The sequence below is a fragment of the Miniopterus natalensis genome, chromosome 8 (assembly GCF_054644295.1).
Source record: "Miniopterus natalensis isolate mMinNat1 chromosome 8, mMinNat1.hap1, whole genome shotgun sequence".
Classification (NCBI taxonomy): Eukaryota; Metazoa; Chordata; class Mammalia; order Chiroptera; family Miniopteridae; genus Miniopterus; species Miniopterus natalensis.
Window position 1 is genome coordinate 61,449,055 of NC_142088.1, and position 25,594 is coordinate 61,474,648.

A 25,594-nucleotide genomic window follows, 5' to 3' on the forward strand; every position below is an offset into this window, starting at 1 on the left:
TTAGAATTTCATAATAAAATTAAAATACTTTATTTTATATTGAAACAGAGAAGAGAGAAAGATGTTTTAAAAACAAAAATAAAATCATTTTGTGCTTTATCAATATGGAAAACATTTGTAATATACTTTTGATTTCTTGAATTAGCATCATTCTTTTCCTCAGATAGTGTGTGTTTATTACCCTTGAGAAATAACTGGGGGGAAAAATTAAGCCTATTTTTCCCTTTATGGGTGGCTTTAAAGTTAATGGAAGTTACACTCACTCATATCAGGGAGGAAATGCATGAAAAAGAGCATTTCTGTAAACTATCTTGGATCTTTAATTTAGCAGAGACTGGGTTTTTAAGAATGTAAGTAGCTGGCTTGAATGCAGATATTTGGGAAAAAAAAAAAAAAATTTAGCTTACTGCCCCTCATCTCTCTCTTTCATAAAAGATTGTTTTTGCTCAGAGGGAATGAGACTATAAAAACCGGTACATGATTTTTCAGCATTTCTCTCCTCAAGAGGGTAAACTGTTAGACAAGTTTGGGGAGAAAGAAGTGGACTTGATCATCCGTTGGCTTGTTAATGAGAAAAAGATGGTTCAGAGTTGTCCAGAGGAAAAATAAGAGTGTCAGAAAGCAGCCCTGGTCGGATTCCCTTCGAGAAGAATGACTCCCGCTTCCTCGGATGTTTCTGTAGTTTTCCTGCTGACTCCTGCTTTTGCTGGCACTGGTAGATTTCTTTCCGGACCGTGTGCGTTCGGGACGTTCGAGATGACTGACATAAGCACTCACCTTAAAGAGAGGTTTCACTCACCCTCTGACTTACGAACACAGGTCGTAACTGTATATTATGACCTGTGGGTCGCTGTTACAATATGTGACAGATGGTGAAAACAGACTAGCTGTAAAACATCCTTCAACTTTGGTATATTATTGCATTGGCTTCCTTATTGCACGGTGTTGTGTCAGCTCTTTTGTGACATTCTTTTGGATTATCCATGTTGTAATCACCCCCATCCCCAAATCAGCACTAGGTCACAGCTGGGAAAAAAAAAACATGTATGGAAAGGCGGTTTTGTGGGACAGGCATAGAGGTGGCCGGTCAACGTTCTTTCGTTGCTTTTTCATTCCTCTTTGTATTAATAATAGGGACTTTAGGCATCTCAGTAAGTGTGAATTAAACCAAACTGCGGATCTGCTATGGTGTGTATTCCTGTTCTGTAAGCTCTGCTTACTCATCTGTGTTTTGCAGTCTGTGGACTCACTGTCTTCTTTCAGTTTTCTTGATCTATATTTTTTAGGAGAAACAAAACTGTTTTTACTGGATCCCTTCTTATCAAAGCATTTATTTTATTTTATTTTTTATTTTATTGTTGAAAGGAGAGCATAGGTCCCCGCTTTTCTCCCCATTGGCCCCCTCCCCCCCGGCACCCCTTTCCCGCCCAGACCTTGAGATCTAGTGACACCAAGACACTGAGTCATTGCTTAAAGCAGCGATTTTCAACCTTTGTCATTGCATGGCACATGTAAACTAATTACTAAAATTCTGCGGCACACCAAAAAAGCATCATATATTTTGCCAATTGTACCCAAAAAAAGTAGGTATAATTGTGATTCATTCACACCAGACGGTTATTGTTATATTGGCTGCTGTCACTTTTAAATTTGACAGTCTAAGGGAAAAGAAGTCAGTGCCCCTGACGAAATGATCAGGTATTGCATGTTAGAAATTCTTGTGGCACACCAGTTAAAAATTGCTGGCGTAAAGCAAAGAGGTTCATTTAAAAAAAAAAAAAATCAAAACAGTGATTTATTGTCAGTTTTTTGACTCATAAAGGGAACATAGTACATATTTATACTTTATACAGGATGGGGCAAAAGTGGGTTTCCATCTGTTCATATAGAAAATAATATAATAATTGATAAATAACAATACAAGAATATAAACTCTGTGTTTTGTGTACTCACAACTGTGTTTATGTTTTATACAGCCCTCACCCATGATTAACATTTGTGTTTATTGGTTTCCAAGAAAATGTTCTGATATATTCATGAAAATTCTGAAAATTTCTGATATGTTTATGACACACAAACTTTGTTTTCACATGGCCTTAAAACTCTGTATTTTTTATTGTTTTTCATTTTTAAAAAGATTATGGGAGGAGCACAGTCTTTTCATGGAAAGCACTAACTAATATTTATTTTGTTTAATTCTGAAAGTTCATGGTATTGTAGTTCTTTATAATGCATTCCTTTAGGTCATCATTTCTACCAATTTCTTCTACTTCTCTGACTATTCCAAATAACATAGTAAAATAAGTTGTTTGTAGAGACCCTATATAATCCCTCCTGTATAGCCCCAGAACTTAAAAAACCTAAGTTTCTTGAAGCAAAGGTTAAAACAAGAAATAGATCTTAACCACGTATTTTTAAGGTATGCTCTAGTATGAAGCAGCTTTATCTGAATTAGTCTCCTTGAAGGTAGTGAAAATATGGCAGACATTCTGTTCTCAGCAATATGGAATAAAACAACATCCATCACTGACACAGAAGCCGACATGGTGGTTGGGCCACAAAGAAAAAAGTCCTACTGTACTTACTGTTGTTGATAACGTAGAAAGCTCCTGACATTGTGGAGGAATATGCTTGTGTTTGAAGCCTCACAGGATAGTATTAAATCATTTAATTCCTCTCTAGCCTTTCCTCCCTGATGCCAACAATCCAACTTCCCATGATATAATAAAACGAACTTATCTGTTGGAGGTATTTTGATAAGTGCTTATGGAAGTGCTGAGTTTTTTGCAAACCCAAGGTGCAGTACAAACTCTGATGGGCTCATCCTATATATTGATCCTTTCCCGTTACAGCCTGGTGGCTGATGTGGTGATATTCAACTCGGTTTTTAATATGGAGTCATTTCTCACTTCTATTGGAAAGTTTATGAAGCTGATTCCTGATCACAGACCCAAGGATCTGGAAAGCATCATCAGACCCAAGTGCCAAGTTATTTACTTTCCCATCAGGTTTCCTGATGTGAGCAGGTCAGTATGTTTGACTTTCCTTTGTCAAATTATTCCCCAACTGTACAGAAATTGGTGTTCTTCTCACCAATTTTAACTCTTCAGCATAAGCATGGTTAATTAGAGAATGGATTCCGTTTCACCATGCTGTGAATTGCAAAGATTTTAAATAATCATTTGTCCAGCCTATCACTGAATGGTTAGTTCTGATACTGAGTTCTTCCTCTCTTTGCTCTTATTTAGTTGTTTGCTAAAATGAGCTATTTTGACTTTTAACACTTACTGTTGGGGTTCTTTATTTGTTGTTTTGTTAAAGAAGTCATTGTCGAGTGTATTTCTCAACCTTTGCATTCAGCTTATGCCCATTGATTTATGTGTATCATAGCAACCATTCTAAGAAAATCAATGGTAAATGTTACTGCTTGCATTACTTTCATTTTCCATGCTACTTTCACTACTCTTTTCCCTTCTTCCATTTCTTTATTTTTTTATTATTATTTATATTATCTTAATAAAGAGTTGGGTCACAAAAGCACTTAATTGCCATTTCTCTTTCTCAGTTACTAAGGACATTCTTTATTACCCTCGTTGCTAGGCCCACCCTGAATTAACAACGTGGCTCAAAGGGAACATTTTAGAATTCCTTTTCGTTTTTGATTAAACCTAGCAAAATTGTTTTTACTACCACCAGAAGTATTTCTCCCTTGTGAATAGTAAGTTTGCTTCGGTGGGACTCACACGAGCTGGGGATGCTGCTGTTTTGTAACTGGCTATGTCCTTAAAAAGAGTTCAGGGACAGCCGTGTCTTGCCTGTCCTTGAAAGGAGGCAGGAAACCATTTATGTCCACACATGCTCTGCAGGGAGTGAGCACTACTCTGTGTTGTGGACTTACTGAGTTCCCCTGGAGTTTGCTGGGGGGACAGTTGTCTTCCTCCACAGCCCTCACACTGGTTTATTTGACTATCTCAGCAGTAAATATTTCATTGAAGAAAAATCTGCCTAATACAAAGTCAAGTAAGTGAGTCAAAATTTCAGTTAAGACCCCTTGCCCGATCCTTACTTTAGGGAGCTCAGCAAACAGGTGCAGAGAAGCGGCCACTGTCCTGCACTCATGCAGCTGGTTGTTGCCACGGGCTGGATTAAAGTTTAGACCCTATGAGTTTTGATTTAATTTTCTGTTGCCATCCAAGCTTCCTGTCAATGATTTGTCAAAAACATTTAATGATTCATTTACAGTTCTGAATATTATCAAGCTAAGTGAAACTAAGATGACGATCGATTTTCAGCTATATGTACATGCATATATAATATGTATCTGTATAAATACAATTTTCTTATGTATGATGAGAGGATTTCAACTTTTGAAAACTATAGTTGTTATACTTTAGATCCATGATTAACTCGAACACAGCTTATACGTTAGAGCATATTTTTAAACTATGAACCTTATTTTTGACATGCTTATGAGCTTTTTATATAATATACAGTCAAAATATACATCTTTAAGGTGAATAGGTGGTTATAGAACATCTTAAGTATTACTGCTATAGAATTCCAAATAAATAATGTTTTAAATTTATTTGCATATGATATATTCCTCCATCATCATATGTTTAATACACCTGTGGCAATTGAATAGTTTATTAATTTGGACTGTATTACCATAAATACATCTAGCTAAATGGAAGAAGGTTAAGAAATATTGTGGCCAAGATAACATTCATAAGCAAGGTCTTAGCCCAGAGTGTTATTTGAATTATTTTCAAATGGTAATTTGCTTTATCCAACCCAAACTCATATAGTGTAAGTAAGTGATTATTTGCATGAATGACAATCATTCTAATGCCTGCAGTCTTAAAAGAGTATTATTTTGTTGAGATGTTGAAAAATACTTAGTAATTCCAAAGGCAAAATAACTGACGTGATTAAAAAAAATACAAACACAATTTTTGAATGCTTATATCTTTCTCCCTGTACCAATATTACTTGGTCACGGCAAAAATGAGTTTATGTAAAAACAAAGCAGAAGATACCATTAAATTATTAATACAATGTGCTATAATAATATATAATAATGGATATTAATCAGGGGAGGGAAAGAGCTGTATTTCAGCAAAATATGTGAGGCTTTATACTGCTGATAACTGTTAAAACTCAGAGCACATCTGTCACCTAGGAATTTGGTAGCATTTGGCTCGTGGCACCTGCTGTTGCCTAATGCCCTCCTCACCCCCACTGCTTCATTCTCAAAGACTAGAGCAGTATAGTATAAGGAAAGAATATCTACTTAAAAATATTTCATTATGTGTATTAAGCATTTGGGGATAGGAAATCCCTTAAACACTCCGGTTGCACATGCTTGTATTTGAGTCTTGACCACCTTGCTAGCTCTGGGACCTGTATGAGTGAAATGACCCTGAGCTTAGATTCTTTAAAGGTCATGATTATTTTTACCGTATCACCTCATAGGTATGATGTAGTGACTAAACAAATTGCATAGTGACTGGCGTACAGGAGACTCCCAGTAAAGATGAATTCATCTTATTAACACCCCACCCCATTGTTTTATAACCTGGCACATTTATTGCCACCTGAATATAAAGGACAGTTTTCTCCTCCCTTTATTAATCAACACATAAAAATAGAGAGGTAGTAAAAAAAAAAAAAGAGAAAGAGAGAAGTATCCTGCCAAAGGCGCAGCCGAATGTAAATGAAAATATTAATTTCTTTATTCTCTTTATCACTCTGGCTCAGTCTTTTGACCTTGCCAGAGTCTGCCCCCCCCTGACTGAGCCAACTCCTTACTTTCATTCTTCGGTTGCCCTAATTTTCCCCCTCCGTTCTCCAGGCTAATTTCCATATTCTGTTATAACACTTACTCTCTTGCACATACTCTCAAGTCTTTTGCACCCTTTCCTTCGTACTGGATTAGGAGAAGACATCCGGCCCTACCTAGTAGTCTGCTCTAACTTTGTGACTCCTGGATTCAGATGGAACCTTTGATCTGCCCGGGAAGCCCGCCTCTTTAAAATAACTAATCATGCATTTTCCTTTCTTTGTAAACTTCTAGTAGTATATCTTCCGCCTTCGTTCTCAGATCGTAACTGAGAAAACAGAAGCGATGGAGCAGTCAGGTGAGAATCCTGTACTCCGTGGCCGCCGCATCTGTGCAGCTGTGCGCTTCTGGGGCATGGTCCCCGTCTCCACACCTGTTCCTGTGGGTGAACCCACGGTGCTGTCAGGGTCCTTCCTCTCCACTTCTTTGCCAGAGAGAGGCCACTCTTCTCCCAAACTTAAGGACTATTGTTCAAGCAGGTTTTCCTTCTCTATTCTACATCATCAGTTTCTCTTTCTTCTGGATCATTCCTCTTAGCATACAACAATGTTATTGGGATTTGCATCTTTTAAAAAATTATCTCTTGATTCCACTACTCCCTTCTGCTACTACCTCATTTCTTTCTCTCGGAGCAAGACTTCTTGAAAGAGTTGTTTCTATTATATTTGTTGTTTCTAATTTCATTCCTACTGTTCTCTCTTCAAGCTACTTCACGGAAACTGTTTTGTCAAGGTCGCCTGTGACCTCCGTGCCTCTGCATCCTGTGGTCAGTTCTCAGTCCTGATTTTACTTAGCATGTCAGCAGCAATTGACACACGATGACACGGCCTTCAGTTGGCTTCTAGGACACATAGGTTGCTGCTTTTCAGGCTTGTTGTTGGTTTCTTATTATTACCCTGTCCTTTAAATTTGGACTGGCCTTTGGCACTCTTAATACTTAAAGGGTTGGTAGAGGAAGAGCCAAGGACTGAAATGAGAAAAAAAGATAAATAAGTCAGGAGGTCAACAATGAGAGAATTATCTCGTGGAACAAAGGGAGGAGAGTGTTTTAAGGAGATGGTAAAGTAATGAAATCAGGAGTAACTTTAATAAAGTGGTGACTAGCATGTATCCTTGAATTTTTCAATTGAAGTGTCAGTGGTACCCCACCCTACATTTTGTTAACTCACAGAGAAGTTTCATATGTTCTTTCTGGTAGCCAGAGAAACCTAGGATTCAAGTCTGGATGAGATTTCTTTCTCTTTCTCTCTCTTTGTGGCTCTCTCTTTCACACACACACACACACACACACACACACACACACACACACACACACACACACTCTGCTGCTTTTATGGATGAAGGCACCAAGGCCCAGAGAAGTTAAGTGTCTGCTGGTAATCACACAGCTAGATAAAGACAGAGCAGGAACTAGAACTCATATCTCCAAATCTCCATCTAGCGCTCAGCACACCACTGACTGCAGTGCAATTTCAGAGGTCTTGATTGTCTGATTGTTCAGCTGACAGCAGATTAACAACATCAAATTGGGGGTGCGATAAAAGCAGGCTCACTGACAGCAGTAAAAAGTGACAGCTGACTGACAGCTTGACAACAAGGGAGGAGAGAGATAAACTATTAAAAAAATACATGAGAAGTGAAAAAGCCTAGCAGCCTGCAGCCCCTCTACGGCAGGGCAGGCAGCTCTTGCACGTGGAAGAACCCCTGCCCGCGTTTGTTCATGATTGTCCAGCTTGTACATCAAAAGGACAACTGTGATCTTATTAAGAGAGAGTAAATGGCAGCCAGTAAATTCTGTTTAAGGATGTAAGGAGATGCATAAGCCACTTGGGCAGAAATTATAAATGACAGTAATCGAAGGTTAACTTCATGCCCTACTGTGGGGTATACAGGAGTCTTAGTTACCTAACGGAAGATAATAAACGTCTCAGCCCTTTCTCATGTGGTTGTGCTATCTGTAGCTTAGGGGACGAGGGAACGTTTCAACAAGCTCTGTTTTGTAGATCGTCCTGGTTGGAAGCTTTCCGTGGACCAGCCCTTTCTTTGCTGCTGGCATACAGGCACCTGCTTCTTCAGCACTGAAGGCAACAGGCCTGCCAGGCAGTCGGTGGTCAGCAAAACAGATTTTGCCATATTAATACCATGATACCATGCCTCAGCCTGGTTGGGGTACTATAACAGAATGCCGTAGACCGGGTGGCTAATAAACAACATGAATTTATTTCTCACAGTCGTGGAGGCTGGGAAGTCCAAGATCAAGGCTCTGGCAGATTTGGTTTCTGTTGAAGGCCTGCTTCCTGGTTCGTGATGACGGTCTTCCCACTGTGTTGTCACCTGAAGGAAAGAGCAGGGGAGCTCTCTGAGGTCTCTTTTATAAGTGGTCTAATTCCATTCATGTGGGCTCCGCCCTCATGACCTAATCACTTCCCAAAGGCCCCACCTCCTAATATTATTACCCTCCGGGTTAGGATTTCAACAAATGGATTTTGAAAGAATGCAAATATTCAGCCTGTAGCTTATCGGTAGATACATATGATCTGAAAACGTGGCGGAATGAGACTAATAACAGATATGTTGCAAAGGAAAACTATTCTGTGTTCAAGGATGAAGATTAGATTGAAAGTTAAGGAGATTTTACTGTGCATTTCAGGAGGCATGTTTCACACAGACCTCTGCGATGCTGATGGGTGTGTGAGGAAGGGAAAGGAGACAGTCCTGCAGCCTACCCTAGATCGTGTGACTGTCGTCAAGGCCAGGCCTAGCGGAGTGAGGGAGCATTGCAGATGCAGACCTTTGTGCAAGTCTCAGTCTTTCGAAATCAGAACGTCCAGTCAGAACATTGCTTTCTAACAGCGTCATCTTTAGAGGGTAGAGCTAACCATAACAGCTCACCTTACTGATTCTTACTGTAGCCCTGCATTGTGCGAAGCATATTATACATATTTTACCATTTAATCTTCCAACAATTCTAAAAGATATTCTTTACTTATAGTTGAAGAGACTCAGCCATAGAGAACGTAAATAACTTTGTGCCCACAGTCACAAAGATAATAAAGGTAGAACTAGAAATCAGATACTTTTATCCTGTTTTAGAGCCCAGATTCTTAACAGCCTTTCTGTCCTGCCAGTCCCACAAAGAGAGGTTCTGGTCTTCTGGTCCCTGGGACTTGACACTGACCAGTGAAGGACAGATGATCTATAAAAAGGGAATTGACAGAAGCCTGAACGGAAGGGAACGTGGCGTGGTAATGCTATGGAACAAAGGACTCGAGGCTTTCGACAGCAAACTTTTAAAGGTTGAAATTTTGAAAAAGAGGATACCTGAAGAGGAATGAAAAATTTTAAGAAACAATTCTAATAGTAAAATTGAGGAAGGGCCTAAAGAAGCATACTAGAAAGACTACTTCAAGGGAACACTGTGGGACCAGACTGTTATTTTATGTATGAGACTATTCATTTTCTATTGCTAGTTACCTCTCATTTATCCAAACTCTTTTCTCTTACAAGTGAGCTTCTAGAACGATACCTGCCTCCCAAGGCAGGGCCGATCTGCCATATCCAATGACAGAGATAAGTGCTCAGGCTGTCAAGGCTTGATTCGTATATGTATTTGTCACTTGCCGGCTTTCTCAGTCCTATTGTGTTATGAAAAAAGTTTCAATTTTTTCATTATATTTACCCATAATCCATGTAAAAAAGATTAAGTGTATTATCCATGTTTTTGTTTTTTAAGGAGGGGGTGAGTGGATGCTGTATCCTTAGGAGTTAAAGTTTGGACTTGGAGCAAAATGAAGCCCGTGTGCTTTAGATTAGAAACATGTGTTTTATCTGGGTTTCAGTGTCACCTCAGTCTCCATGGAGAGCATCAGTGTCAACCTTGGTCATTAGGGAAGAATTTCTTATGTTTCTGTGACCATTTCACTATCTGTTCCTATTTTCCACAAGATTGGATCATCAGAGGTGTCACGGGGGGGGGGGGGGGGGGGGGTAAGAAGAAGTGGATTTTACCTGTGAGTTTCCTCTTTTCACAGTAGGTTATACATCCCAGGAGTAGGGATTGTATTAAATAAACAGCTCTGCTTCCCTCCTTCCTTTGTTTTGCTTTTTTTTAAAATCCTTGCCCGAGGATATTTTTTCCATTGCTTTTCAGAGAGAGTGTAAGGGAGAGAGAGAGAAAGCGAGACACAGAGAGAGGCACATCGATTTTAGAGAGACACATCCACTGGTTGCCTCCTGTACGTGCCCGACCGGGGCCGGGGATCGGGGATCGAGCCTGCAACCGAGGTACATGCCCTTTGCTGGAATCGAACCCGGAACCCTTCAGCCTGCGAGCTGACACTCTTAACCACTGCCTAGGGCCGTCCTTCATTTTTGACTGGAGAGGGTGGAGGAAAACACTCTTGGTCATCATGAGTAATCTCATTTACTGAAATCTTAAGAACGTTTTTGCACATTTCTCTCCACCTTTTCCATGTAGCTAAAATGTGAAGCCAAAACAGAGGTTTATGGACTTTGCCGAACTATTTTAGAAACAAAAATGGGAGAATTTTAAAAACAGTGTGAAAACTTTAAATGAAAACTCTCAGGCTGTGCAAACAAAAACGAGGAGCCTAAGGGCTTTTTGAAGAATTCTTATTAAAGAAAACACTATTTTACATTGCAAAGCAGATGTGTCAGAAAACAACAGCAGATCTGTAATTTGAGAAATTGCGGATGGATAGGACAGAAGGCAGCCCCCGTGGCTCCCCCACCGAAAACTTTTTGTTTTTTGCCATCAAGTTCTGTTTTTGGGGGTGTTGCCAGAAACACCTTAATCTTCTTACCACATGTGGTCGTATTTCTCAGATATTTTGAGATGTATTGGTGTTAGACATATTTGTAAAAGTACTGCCTATGTTCTATAAAATAATAAAGTGGGTACTGTCTTCTTGAATATTAATCTAGTCCTGAAATAGAAGAAGAAAAGTTTTACTTTGCTTTTACAAATGCAAACGTACCCATATTTGCTAATAATTATTTTCGCTCTTCAAAATGATTATTAGCAAATGAGTCCAAAAATGTGTTTTCTTTAAATGTCATTAATTTTTTTTTTTTATAGAATCACTGTACTAAAAAAATCTTTTGATAAATCATTCCAGTGTTGGGCGCCACTCATTGTGAAGAAATCGCCTTTATATACAGTGCAGATCATTCATGCTGCATTTTATTGTAATCGTCTAGCTGTTAATATCCGAATTAAGAGAAGAGAATTTGAGTTCAGCATATACATATATACAATCCTTTTCATTGTCTGAAGTTATGTAGACTAAACTCTTGTTTACTCAAAATTTATTTTTAATGAAATTATCCATATTACTAATTACAACAGTTAGATATCTGCTCTCTTCTACTTATGAATTAACAACCAAACCACCAAAAAAGTGCCCTGAATTCATCAGCAACAACAAAAACTATCCGTTTATCATAGGATGATTAACTCTTGTTCTCTTCAAATATAGAGAACATTTGGCTTGATTTTACATCAAAGGTTCGATATACCTTTTGTTTTTGGTCCTCTTAGTTTTGTCCTAAGAAATTTGGGAGGTAAGAAGCAAAGGCCACAGATCACAGGGTGAAGAAATAACTTAAAATGAGAGAACTTAAAATGATGATGCAAGGGGCTGCATCATCAACCCCAAGGGAGTGAGAGAGGTGGCTTTCTACAAGACGGGCATGAATGTCATCTGACAAACTCGAACTACAGAAGGTCCTCAGTCTCTCCTCCCCTCCTCAGGCTCAGAGGCCATCACCACGGTTCCCGTCAGTCATCCAGGCAAGAACAGATCATACTGTTCATGGTTACAAAGGCTATGTAACCATGCATGTTAGAAAGATTTCAAGTAAGTTATTTTGATGTTTAAAGGATCAAGCTTTGTTATCTTTCTGAGAATCACTTGTTTAAATCATTCCGTTTTGGGAAATGCTGGATAAAAGATGGGAGTCAGCAATATGAGGTGTGGGGATTCTTGTTTGGCCTGTATCACTGACTACAACTGTTCGGCCCAGGGCAAATCCCTTAACCCCTCAGAGCTTCAGTTTTTCATCTGTAAAATGAAAAGTGAAATAGTAATATCTCTCAGGCTTATTATGAAGATCGAGATAATTATTACGATATACTGACTGAGCTCAGTGCCTACAACCTGGTAAGTGTTCAGTAAATGTCAGTGGTCTTATTAATACTCTCATCATCACCATGCTGAATATCTGTTGATACGTTCTTTGACAAGCTCAGCCATTCAACATGACTCCAAAAAAATCTGAAAAGCCTAGTAATTTTATAACACACCTGAGGATCTGAAGTTTACCACTAATTCAGATAAATGTAGGGACTGTCTTTTATCCTATCAGTCCACATAACAGCAGCCAAATGGCGCAGTTAGCCGTCTGAGTGCACAGAGCGAAAGTCCCGTGTGCCGCTTGCTGCCCACATCTGCCTGGCACCTGTAATCTGAGCTCCTTCCTCGTGGCGCTGGCGTGTGGAATGGAGAGTGGGGTGATCGGAACAGAAGTCACTTCAGCTCATTGTTTTTTGAAGAATGCTGGGGAGTGTTTTAAAAAGTTGTTCATTAAAAAATAAACAACTCGGAATGTTCATTCAACAGTAAGCTCCTAGAATAATCTCTTACCCAGAATGGCTTATTCCCTAAGAAATTCCAGATAAAAAAACTTTATTTTATAGCACATTCTTTAAAAATACGCTTCAAAATAATTAAGTGCAATAAAAAAATGTAACGGTCATTTAATTCTTTCAGGTCTTATTCGTGTCTTTGTTCACTGAACATTTATTGAAAGCTTGCTCTTGGTATGGTAGATGCAAGGTATTTTGGGATATAAGGGTGTATAAGGCAGGCTCCTTACTCGAGAGAGCTTTGTAGAAATGATAGGCATACTCAGGTGACCCTATGTACAAGATAGGAAAAAACAGTGCTTTTGGTAGCATTTGAACTGGACATTAAAGACTGACTAAGCTTTGGGCATCATAATAATGGCAATCATTTATCAAGTGCCTTTTCTGGGCATTCACTTTATGTGTATTATATCTAATCTTTACCAAACCTTGGCAAGCTAGGTACTATTATCCTCATTTTCAAGTGAGAAAAGTGAGGTTCAGAAGGTTAAGCTTGTCTGAAATCATGTAGCAACCCAAGCCTTCTGGCTCCAATATGCTGCTGCCGTTAATGCCATGTTATTTCTTGTTACGAGTGAAAGGGGAATGGGTTAGAGTGAGTGCAAGGGCACATTATGTAAAGAGAGAATAGTTACAACCAGATTTGTGGCAGTAAGTGATCATTGGGCCCAAAGAGATTAATTACCTTTGACTCAATTGGGTAAAGAGGTGGGAAGATTAGAAATGGAAATCAGGGCTCAGGAATTTGGACTTTAGCCTACACTCATTTGGGAGCCACTACTAGATGAGAAAATGGGGAGTTTTTAAAATTGAATTTATTGGGATGACATTGATTAATAAAATTATACAGGTTGCAGGTATACAATTCTACAATACATTATTTGTATATTGAATTGTGTGTTCACCACCCCAAGTCAAGTCTCCTTCCATCACCATGTATCCCCCCTTTATTTTCTTCTACCTCCCCCCTACCCCACTTCCTTCTGGCAATCAGCAGACTGTGGTCTCTGTCCCTGAGTCTTTCTTTTTTTTTTTCTTTGCTTAATCTCTTCACCTTTCTCACTCAGCCCCCCAGCCCCTCCCCTCTGACAGCTGTCAGTCTGTTCTCTGTATCCATGAATCTGTTTCTACTTTATTTGTTCCTTTATTTTGTTTATTAGATTCCACATATAAGTGAAATCATATGATACTTGTCTTTCTCTGACTGGCTTATTTCGCTTAGCATAACATCTCCAGATCCATTCATGCTGTCACAAAGGTAAGATTTCCTTCTTTTGTACAGCTGAGTAGTATTCCACTGTGTAAATGTCCCACAGCTTTTTTGTTTACTCATCTACTGATGGACACTTGGGCTGCTTCAAAATCTCGGCCATTGTAAATAACGCTTGTAATGAATATAGGGGTGCATATATTCTTTTGAATTCGTGTTTTGGGATTCTTAGGCTATATTTCCAGAAATGGATCAGGCAGTTCTATTTTTAATTTTTTGAGGAAACTCCGTACTGCTTTCCACAGTGGCTGCACCAGGCTGCATTCCCACCAGCAGTGTCCTAGGGTTCCCCTTTCTCCACACCCTCACCAGCACTTGCTGTTTATTGATTTGTTAATGGAGCCATTCTGACAGGTGTGAAGTGATACCTCATTGTGGTTTTAATTTGCATCTCTCTGATGATTAGTGATGATGAGCATCCTTTCATATGTCTGTTGATCCCCTGTGTGTCTTCTTTGGAGAAGTGTCTATTCAGGTCCTTTGCCCATTTCTTAATTGTATTGTTTATTTTTTTTGGTGTTGAGTTGTATAAGTTCTTTGTAAATTTTGGATATTAACCCCTTATCAGATGTCCCAGAAAATATGTTCTCCCATTGAGTGGGTTATCTTTTCATTTTGTTGATGGTTTCCTTTGCTCTGCAAAAATGTTTTAGTTTGATGTAGTCTGGTTTATTTTTTTCCCTTGTTACCCTTGCCTGAGGCACTATATTATTGACAAACAGAATATTTATGGAAAGGAAATAGGAAGCAGAGAAATAAGTAAAAAGTCTACTAGAATATGTTATTGAAGACTTGAGCTGGGGAGGTGGCAAACCTATGAAAAGGAGGAAATATACATAAATACACTGGTTGTAGACTTGGCAAGATCATGTGGCAACTTCCCAGAGGGAGTGTTCAGGGATGATCTTGAAGTATTAATTATAGTGACTGGAACAATATCTGTTCTATTGGAGTTGAAAAGCAGGTTTGCATGTGTAAAGATGATGAATTCAGTGTTCTATATGTTGAGTCTGAGATGCTGATGGGTCAGTTGGAGCTGACCAGCAAGAAGTGTCCTCTCTCACCCCAGTGTCATCATTTGGAACTCCCTGTGATTCGTCATATTGACTTGTGTTTTAATTGGATTTCTTCTTTCTGTTGACGTACTCTATAAAGCTCAAATTAATTTTTTCCAAATAAATCCAAGATATCTGTTTTTTGGTCATGTGTTACTGTTTTATAAAAATTACAGAATTTGTAAAAACATCAGAGCTTTTAAACTCTTCGTGTCTGGATAAGCAGGAGTATTGAATTGCTCTTCCCTTTGTCTTCTCAGAGTTCAGTAACTAAATCGCTTTCAGTCCCTTTGGACAGGAAATCCTGAGATCAAGAACTTCCTGTGTGAAGAGAGGTCAGCGTGGTCCAGGGCCTAAAAATGGACTGTGACGTCAGCACAGCTGAGCTGTTTCAGTACCACCTTTTCTGCTAACCAGTTGGATGATGTTGAGAAAGTTGTTTGACTTTTCACATTTCATTTTTTTCCCTCTCCTGTAAAGTAGAGTAATAGTCTCATTGGGTTGCTGAGAGCATTAAATGAGGTACTATATGTAAGGTACTTAGTAAAATGCTTGAGGCATACTGACCATTTAATAGGTGGTGGTGGTGGTGATTATTGTGTTTAATTTTTGCATTCTCAAAATACTTCTAGTGCTTTCATTTACCTATATGTAATCTTTTAAGTTTTCTATAGTGCCAGAATTCTGCCCCAAATTGTAGTTTGGTATGAGTTCGGTAAATTTAAGAGCATCAGATAATGTTTGCTTATGTCAACTTCCATTTAAAAACAAAGCAGAAGCAAAGCCAGTGTGGCTTGTTCTAGTACTGATTTATCTTTACCATGCCGGACTGAGTGCCGATATTCTATTTAGAAATATTGCCAAGAACATTATATCCAAGAATTATTTTGTATGTGTACTCTTGTCATGTGTGTTGTGTACTTTTGGCCTAATATGCGGTGAACCTCAGACCTTTCTCACATCTAGTGAGATTTGTATTGTTATCTGTAGAGGTGCTTCTGTGAATGTTTAGAAATTATATGCTTTCTTTAAGTTTGGCTTTGTTCTTACTGCATTTGACTCAATGTTACCTACAAGTTTATTTTTATTAATAAGTGTTTCTATGAAACTAGTTCTTAAGTAATTGTCACTTTCGTGTCGGAACATTTCCAATTTTGTGTATCAGTACTATTAAATATGGAACTTAAAGAAAATTTAGCAAATAGTAAGAATTGAATATAAGAAATCTAGATATGACTAGATTGTTGTTCTAAACTGAAATCTTGCTCCTGTTCTTTAGACAGCATGAAATGGGAATGGTAGAAGTTTTCTCCTTCTTTTCCCTTGGCCACACAGTAAAATTCATAAATAATTAGTGGGCAAAGGGAAGACATAGCATTTTAGCATTTCTTCTTTCCTATATGATATATTTTTGTGTATTCATGGAAATACCTTCCTTGTTTGAAAGTCAGTCCAGTGCTTCCTGCTCCTATCAGCTAACTCTTAAGTTCATCATTATGGCCTGCAACTCTAATTTTACCTACAGGTAGAGAACTGATTTTCTGTTTGGGACACCCATCTCATTGAATCCTAATCCAAATCTGCTTCATTAAGTATCAACTGATACCCTGAGCAGAACAAGCGATTCTGTGGAGAGATGGAGGGTCTATTCAAAACTACCACATTTCACTTTTATAATGCCAAACTCATTTTATAGTACCAAATCCTAAATTGTTTTTAATAATTATTTCCCCACGAATTGAAGAAGAATGAATTTGAAAGGACATAAGGAAGAGACAATGGGAAAGTGGAATACATAGGATTAGGTGATCAGCTCTGTTGGAAATAGAAGACAAGGGGGAGAATGAACTTAAAGAAGTTCATAAGTTTTAAAATTAGGGTACTATGAACTGAGCTAGAAAAATCAGAAAAAAATGTCAACCACATTTCTATTGTAGACAAATTTGTTTTATTTTCAGTTTTAAGCAGTTGATTTTTTCTTACAAAAAAGTAGAATCAGAACTGTGCAGAACTGGAACAATACCTAAGAAATCAAAACTTTAGAAATCTTCTTTCATTCAATAGCTGGGGAAGCTTCATCAGAGAGGTTTCTTCCTAAGGTTGTAGAGCTTTGTCACGGAGGAATCACAATTTAGAAGCCAGCTGAAAAATTCATGAGATTGTTAGATATGTGCATCCAGGGATGTTTATCATATTAGTAATTAGTAGCATAGGATTAACTGGCATTGATAAAATAGATGGATTTCATCAAGAATTGATGGTATTCAGAAATTTCCTAGAAGAGTCTCAAATATTTCAGTTGCATCACAACTTGTTGCTGTTTTTCACTGAAAATATCTAGCTCTTCGATCTGTAACTCATTTTGAGATGAAAATGCATGTGACTCAGCCAACTCTATTTGCTGGTAATATTTTCTCTTCCAGTAAACACTGGGCTACTCCTATAAAACTTATTCTACGGGTGAGAAATAGGAGTTTCCAGCATTTGAATCTCAGAACCTGAAAATGAATTTAATCATCTCCCTTTTCTGGGATTTGGTGCCACACATTTTGAATGAACCATATTATGTACAGCTATCAAAAGTATCAAAAAAATTTATGCTTTCTTTTTTGCAAGTTTTGTATGAATTTGTAACCTGCATGATTAGAAAGTTTTCTTAAGCTTTCTCTCCATGTCTCTCTCCAAAGAATATGAAAATTTCCTTTGCATGAGGCTTTGGTGACAGGCCTGTGCTGCTTCTCCTAGGGCTATCAGGTGAATTCCTCGTTTTATCGTTGAGACCTGTATGGATAGCTGGCTGATGCCCCCCGGGGTGAGCTGATGGGTTAGTTCAGAGGACCCCACAGTGGAGGGTGAGGGTGGTGGGGGAGGTCTCGTGGATTAGGGGAGGACATGTGGTGCAGAGGGAAAACATAAACTTTCGAGTCACTTGGCTTTCAGTCTTGGCCCAGCCTCAAATTATGTCACCCTCTCTGACCCTTAATTTCCCTAACATTAAATCATAGAGTTGAAGTGAGGATTACGAGAGAGAGAGCGCAGATAAACTGTTTCACACAGAGCATGGTTTATATTTATGCGCATTTCCCTGCCCTTCTCCTCTGTAAGATCACACCTGCTACTCTCTTTTATTACCAATTTTAACTGCCACTCACGGGCATCTGAACTCATCTGTTTGTGTTGCTACCTTAATATCTGATGCTTTTGGTGATTATTAAAATATATAAGGTTTAATTTGTTCTCATGGATAATGTTTAGTTGTTTGTTTTTTATCTCTTCTCTCATGACTAACTTAGTTCACTTAAATAACTTATTATAATAAGTCTTTAGTTACTACCTTGAACGCACTTGAGATACCCAGTACCCTTTCCTGCTGCTTCTGGACACTTTTCACTAGCTCTGCTTTGTTTACTTTTAATTCTTCTTTTGTCTGCCTCTTTTATGTTTTACTTTACAGCTATTGTTCAGGGTTAGAGCTTGTAATGGGGCTGCTACAGTCAATAAAAGTCAGTGGAATTACATTTTACTTTCTGTTCCCATCATCATATGCGGTTGTGGGGTGCTAGGTTCTGATTGAAAACTTGTTTCTACTCGTGTTGGAGATACTTCTTTGACATCTCATGAATGCGCAGGTTGGTCGAGGGTTAAGTACTTGTGCCTGAAGGTAGATAAGCAAGCATTTTATGGTAATGGATTCTTTATTTTATTATTATTATTTTTTAAATATGTCTTTATTGATTTCAGGGAGAGGAAGGGGAAGGGAGGGAGAGAGAGAGACATCAATGATGAGAGTCATTGATCGGCTGCCTCCTGCACGCCGCCGACTGGGGATTGAGCCCGCAACCTGGGTTTGTGCCCTGACCGGGAATCGAACCTCAATCTCCTGGGATCATAGGTCGATGCTCAACTGCTGAGCTACGCCGGCGAGGCGGATTATTATTTATTTTCTAAACATGCAGGTGGCAGGAAAAAGCGTTTGAGATTGTATAGTTTATTGCAGACAAATCTGTAACACAGATAATATACCCAAAGCTAACTGTAAGTTCAAAAACCTCTTAGATACTCTATTATTGTTTCTGGCAGAAACTCCTCTTGTTACTACAAAAATGATTACATTAGAATTGTGGCTCTCCAGAAATATAATCCTTGGGTAATAAATCCCCTTCCAGTTGATGAAGCATCATTCCATGAAACATCTCTTTGGGATCTAATTGTTTGACCTGAATTAATAATATATGATGATATGTATGCCCTCAAATAATGTGATTTTGTTCCCCTTTAAAAAAATAATTCGGTCAGTTGTAACCATGTTGGTAAAATATAGCCTCAAGCTGTGATTTTCAACATTGGCTGCATAGTATAATCACCTTGGAGCTTTTTAAAAAAATTCCATTGTCCAGATCAATTAAATTACCATCTCTGCTACTGTAGTTTTGTTTTGTTTTTAAGTTCCCCAGGTTATTCCACTGTGTGGTCCAGGTTGAGGACCACAGACCGAAAGCATCTCCATAAATAACGATCTGGGGAAGGTCCATGTAACTGCAGTAGCCTCTCCTGGTACCGCGACACCTTTTCAGGATTGCCCAAATGTACGTTCCTGTCTGCAGTTGTCCTCAGGCAGTCTATAGTGAAAATTCAGTGTCTTCATGAAAATGAATTTGTATAATTCTCTGGCTGTCCTGATGAGAAATAAGAAAATGTTAGAAATTGTATTTATCCTTGATCTCTTTCTCCATACGCGTTGGCATCCCTCCATTTCCCATTGACTGAACGTTCAGTTTTTCTCTTCACTGTTTTTCTTGGGTGACATTGGGAATTTTACCATCTGATGAAGGCAGATGTATTTTCAAATAAAAATGTCTCAAGCATTTGTTCTTCCTACTACTCCTTTCTTTGGCAGAATATTCATATAGTTGATAAATAGTTTGCTTTCCTTAAATACCTTTTCATATATTCTTTGTAGCATGTTTCATGGGTATTTTAACCTAGTTTTATGGTTTTTCATGAAATAAGGTATTTTCTAAATATGTTATGCTGAATTTAACTGAAATAAGCACTGAAATAAGCAGTTGTACTGTATGCCTTTAAACCGATGATGATATCTTGCATTTTAGGGTAACACTTTCATCCTGAAGATTCCAAAGCACACTGAGAGTGGTTACAAATTATACAGTGAAGCACAGTCAGTCCCCACTGTGGAGCAAAGCACAGCAGCTGTTTAACAGCTCATCGCAACACTACACAGCAGGTTAGGGTAGGAAGTGAAGAATAATACTGGATTCACTTGAAAAATTGCTAGGGGGGTGAGGTAAGCAGAATGTAATTACCTAAGTTGGAATTTATCCAGAACATAAGGCTAACACCTCCAGTCTTAGAAGAGAAAGCTTTGATTCTTTAATAACCATGCACTTGCAGTCGATGTAACTGAATCGTAAGGGTGCTTCTACCCTCTTCAGACCATCAGTGTATGCTCTAATGGTATCCCAAATGAGACTTAAGGAAAAACACCTCTTTTTAAAACACGCATGTTCATACTAACTCAGGGAAGGTAGGTAGATGCCTTGCATGCCATCTTTGGCCTTTAATGGCTAGAACTTGTTGAGGACTCTGATAGATTGGTGATGTCTGCCACAGGCATGCGAAAAGTCACGCTTACACTTGTGCCATATTTTTGTCAAGCTAGCAGTAATAATCAGCTACTGCTTTCCTGGATGATTTAGCAGTACTCTCAGTTCTTTTCAAAACTCCTGGTTATTTTTAATCACTGCTGCAGACTTATTTAAGTTTTCCAGAGACAATTTGAAGAGAAAGGGGCATTGGTCATTCTTTAGTAACCATGATTGGTGGGGTAGAGACAAAAAGACATAACTTTAAGTCAAAGTATCTCAGAGCGAAAAATGTCCAGCAAAGGCTACAATGTGGTGTCAGGTTGGGTTTTCATTTGGGAAAAGAATCCAGTCAGTGTCTAGGGGAATCAGACAGGAATGAAGCTGAGGAACACAAGGGAGCAGAAACATGTTACTAAGTCAAGGTGAAGACTGTAAATCAGAATTTGGTTTGTTGGAGGAGTGTTGGGAACATGGGTAGCAGGGCCAGGCCGGCCTGGGGCCCTGAGTCTGGGAGCAGCACCAGGGATAGCTCCCAGTGCCGGCTTCTCCTGGGCTCTTCGGCTCTTTCCCCTTCAGCCCTGCCCCTCGGCCTGGCACTGGCAGCTCTGTGGCTTAGCAAGGCCTATAAAATCAGGGAAATGGACCCTTTCATCCTATACCTGTGAATATGAGTAATGAGTTTATGAGGGAGTTACTGTATAGTTCATTTTACGTATCTTATTTAATTCGCACAACCTTTTGTGTTAGGTAACGTCACGCATTTACTATGAGAAGATGAAGTAAGAAATTTGCCCAGAGTCACATTTCAAATAAAGGGTGAATCACACTTTGATCTCTGGCTCCAAAGCTTGTGTTCATAGGACCATGCCACGAAGTTGCATGAGAACTAAGCATCTGAGTGACACTTGGGGCCATTAAGCAGGCTGGCTGAAGGGACATTTGGGGGTTTCAGAGCCCAATTGAGAAGGGAATTTACAATGCTGCTGGTAACAGGCTTCAGTGTGGATAATTTGTGTGGTTTTCTGTGCCCCAGAATTATTATGGATAGAGTTGTGAGAACTTCCAGACAGTGTCTGTGGTCCTTCTTTTGCCTTGATGGACGCATTCAAGCAGGACGATCATGTGTCAGCTTGTTCAGAGCAAATTCCTGCATCTTTGTGAATTTGGGGAAAGTGACCTCTGAATTACTTTATACTCTGTGATATTTTGATTCTAGGTCCTATATCTCTGTCCTGTTCCCTATTTTATTTTCCCCATACATGCCGGTATGAATTGCTGTGGGAACCTTCTTACGCTCTGATTTAGATAATATGGAATCTTAAGCTTCTTTTTCCAAATATCCAAATATCTAATATAAAAACCGAGGATAAAAATTACTGATAGTTTTCTAATCTATAGTCATATGCCCTAACTCTTCTGGGCAGTTGGTTTTCCTTTTCTAAGGAGTTTCCAAGAAAGAACTCTAAAGCATTTTTGGTCAGTTGGCCAACGTAATAAAAAGGATTGGTCTAAATAATCCTTTAAAGTTCTAAATAGAATAATAAAATGTTCTTTTCATTAGACAGAGAGTGATGTGGAGAAAAACCAAATTGTATTTACTTATCTACATTTTAAAATAATTTCAGTACTTATAGAACAGGCATGAAAACTCAATTTTATATCTGCCTTTACAGTCCAGTTTATGCCTGAAACAAATTCGTATGTTCAGGTTTCAAAATTCCAAAAAGTGCCTTATAGTGGAAAAACTGGCAGACCCTTAATCATAGTAATGCTGTTATATTGTGTTTAAAGACTCTGCAAGTTCTCTATTATTGTACCTTTATGATAGTAAAAATACTGTCCTGTCATTGTAAGAACAGTGTGATAATGCAATTGGAAAAGTTGAGGAGAACATATGGATAATAGCTGGATCCAGTTTTACAGAAAACTCATCTTTTCCCATGGCTTTTAGTTACGTTGTTAGGATAGTGTGTCAGACTCTACTTACATGGCATTGGAATCTTTATACACATGTTATTGCAACGGTTTAAAAAAGTAACTGAGGGGTACTCTAATAATTCATATGGTGTCTAAAAGGAGGTATAAATCATTTATTTAACAGATATATTTGCCTTCCTTCTAGAGGATGTTAGCCATAGGTGTGGTGTGTGGGGTGTGTGTGTGGGGGGGTGCACGTGTGTGTGTGTGCCCATGTAGCATGATTTTGGATGTGTACAAGGCAGTCCTATTGCCTTGTACACTGACCGTTCAGTAGAGGTTTTTGGCTCCGGCTGCATATCAGAATCCTTTTAAAGATGCTTATGCCCAGGCAGCACCCCCCCCCCCAATCTGCATTTCTGAGGATAGAACCTAGTCATCAGCACATTTTGAAGCTTCCCAGGTTGAGAACCACTGATAAAATACACGAATGCTCAGTAAAGCATTGAAATCTTGTACACCTGTAGGTAATCACATGGAGGAGATGAAAGAAAATCTCTCCCCTTATCCTAATACAGGGGAGAGATTTTTCTGGAGGGTGGTGGTAGGGTGATTCTTGAAATGTTAGGGGTGACCAGCTAGATCATAATATAAATAAAGTATAAGCTGAAGTAGAATTTTATCTGGTACTCTTTTCTTTAGCAGTGACTTAAGTAAAACACCTAGAGAAAGATGTAAAACACCCACAATTCACCTGGCCACTTGTGCAGTGTTTTTCCTTCACTCCAGCCACCGTGTGACCTGAATCTTGATGATTAATAGCTCTTATAATATTTTCTTAGCTAGTCTAACTTCAGTTGCAATACTTTTTCTTCTAATGTCTTACCCTTATAAAATAGCACTACACTATTTTTTCTCAATAAATTCTACTGACACATGGTCCCACAGATTAATTATAAATTGCATAGAAGTACTGCCCTTTGTCGGTTTTCAATGTGTAGCTTTATCTCCCCGTTTTCCTTGTCTTCTCGAGCTAAATGGAATTAGAAGCTTAAAGAAACCTGTTTAACATGGAATCTATTCCTATTCTCTTATTTTAAACAATAGCGCTATTAATTTTCATCCTAGACTCTTCAGTTTCTTTACTATTTTCATTGTTGTTATAATTTAAAAAGAATCATCTCTATTTTTGCAAACCCATTTATTTCACAACATTGTATAAACACCTTTTTAGGGAGTCCTTTCCTTCAGATGCTGTGTTACTGTTTTTACCCGATGGGCTGTCTCCATAGACGTGGTTGGGAATACCAAATAACTTTTTATTATCTTCATCTCTCCTTTTCTGTTTTTCTAAGGAGGAGATGAGGGGAGAAAGGGTATCAAAAGGGACTTAGACAACCATGGAAATGAATGTTGGGCCACTTTGCCTCGGGTACTTTAAAACACCCCAAGGTGGATGGAAAGCGTAACTTTGGGGCTTGGACCATTTATCACTGAAATTATAATGCTGGCACAGCCCTGCAAATATTTCCTTACAGGGTTTCGTAGACATTTCACAATAAATGTCTTCTGTTAAAATGGTCTTAGGTCCTATAAAGTCGAGTCTGTATTCCAGGAGGAATTCTTGTGCAGTTATTTAATAGTGTCCCTTTCACAATACTTTTCGTTCCCATTGCAATTCTGGTGTCTTTGACCAGAGGGTAGAGACAGCGAACACTGAGCCTTAACTGTTCCCTCTACATGATTGAGGGGAAAGGAAATATGGCCTTAGAGGGTTATATTTAAGCATGGAAACTATCATTATGACTGAGATGCTGAGCCAGTCACTGACCCTTTAAGGGAGGGTGAATTAGGATAGGAAAATATGGGAAAAAAAGTGAATTGATTAGAAATTACAAAGACCATGACTGTAATCCTCACAAAACACTGTAATAATCAATAAAAGGCAGAGCCTATGGTGTGTTTTTGTGGTTTAGGTAGCTTTTGGAATGGTATGATTTAAGAGGTAGCTGAGAAGATCCCTAATTTTCTCCCCAACCTCCCTCTACTACTTCCTGAAATTCTGCCACCAACGTGTGAAGTGGTTCTTACTGAATTCCTGTTTGGAGTTGGAGGTTGCCGAAATTATATATAAAATTTTATGGGGATGTGCATATGTGTGTTTTTTGAGAAGACCCATAGCTTTCATCAGAGCTTTATGTTCCATAAAGACTCTATTTAAAAGCAGATGTACATAGTATAGTTTTTATTTATAATTTAGTGGGAATTTAGCTAAAGTGATGTTCTTGATACCTTACTGAGATGTACTCATTGATTTTTTAAAATTTATTATTTTTGTTATTTTTAATATGTTTTTACTGATTTCAGAGAGAGGAAAGGAGAGGGAGAGAGAGAGAGAAACATCAATGATGAGAGTCATTGATCGGCTGCCTCCTGCTCGCCCCCGACTGGGGATAGAGCCCGCAACCCGGGCATGGGCCCTGACCGGGAATCGAACCATGACCTCCTGGTTCATAGGTCGACACTCAACCACTGAGCCATGCTGGCCAGTGATATATTTAAAAAAAAAAAATCAGGATGGAGGTTAGAGATCTCTGACCTTCCTTCTGAGATCCAAAACTACAACTTAGATGTTTCAACTCCAGATTCCTGTTTTCTTTTTCAGAAACCCAGAGTGAGAGGTGTTTTAGATGAGAGCTGATACAGACTGTGGGGCAGGCCCTCAGGCTTGAAGGAGCTAACCGGAGGGTAACATGCTGGTTCTAAGTACAGGAGGTGCAGTGAGCCAGGTGTGCCAGAGGGTAGAAAAAGTGACGTGCAAAAGAGGGGGGAAAGGTAACAAAACCAAACATTTCCTCAGATATTTTTCACAACTTTTAGTCACCAGATACTAGAGGGAATTGCAGTTTGCATTCCCAGCAGGTCTTTATTATATGCCACAAGTCTCAGGCTTTTCTCTTGCATTCTTTCATAAACTTTTTGGAGATTTATCCTTTGACTTTCCAACACTTGGCTATCTGCTACCTAATGTCCTAATGACATTTAGTGACGGTACCTTTGTCACTTTGCACTGGTGTAGCATTTAAAAGTATTTACTATTTTTTCAATGTGTGAATTAATTTTATATTTTAAATAGCACTTTGTAGTCTCTAGGGAAGGTATTGTTAACTTTTTTTATATAAATGATGAAACAGACATAGGGTGCTTATATTCTAGAAGTTCTGGATTTAGTGAAAG

At 38.7% G+C, this 25,594-nt stretch overlaps 1 protein-coding gene across 4 annotated transcripts in view; it reads left to right on the forward strand.

Annotated features, from left to right (window-relative positions):
- QTMAN (queuosine-tRNA mannosyltransferase) overlaps window positions 1-25,594 on the forward strand; it is a 336,827-nt gene that overhangs the window by 156,768 nt on the left and 154,465 nt on the right. For all 4 annotated transcript variants that reach the window (XM_087819871.1, XM_016196527.2, XM_016196526.2 and 1 more), the window contains exon 4: window positions 2,853-3,026. In XM_087819871.1, the coding sequence (XP_087675997.1) occupies window positions 2,853-3,026 (174 nt within the window). The remainder of the gene's footprint in view (window positions 1-2,852; window positions 3,027-25,594) is intronic.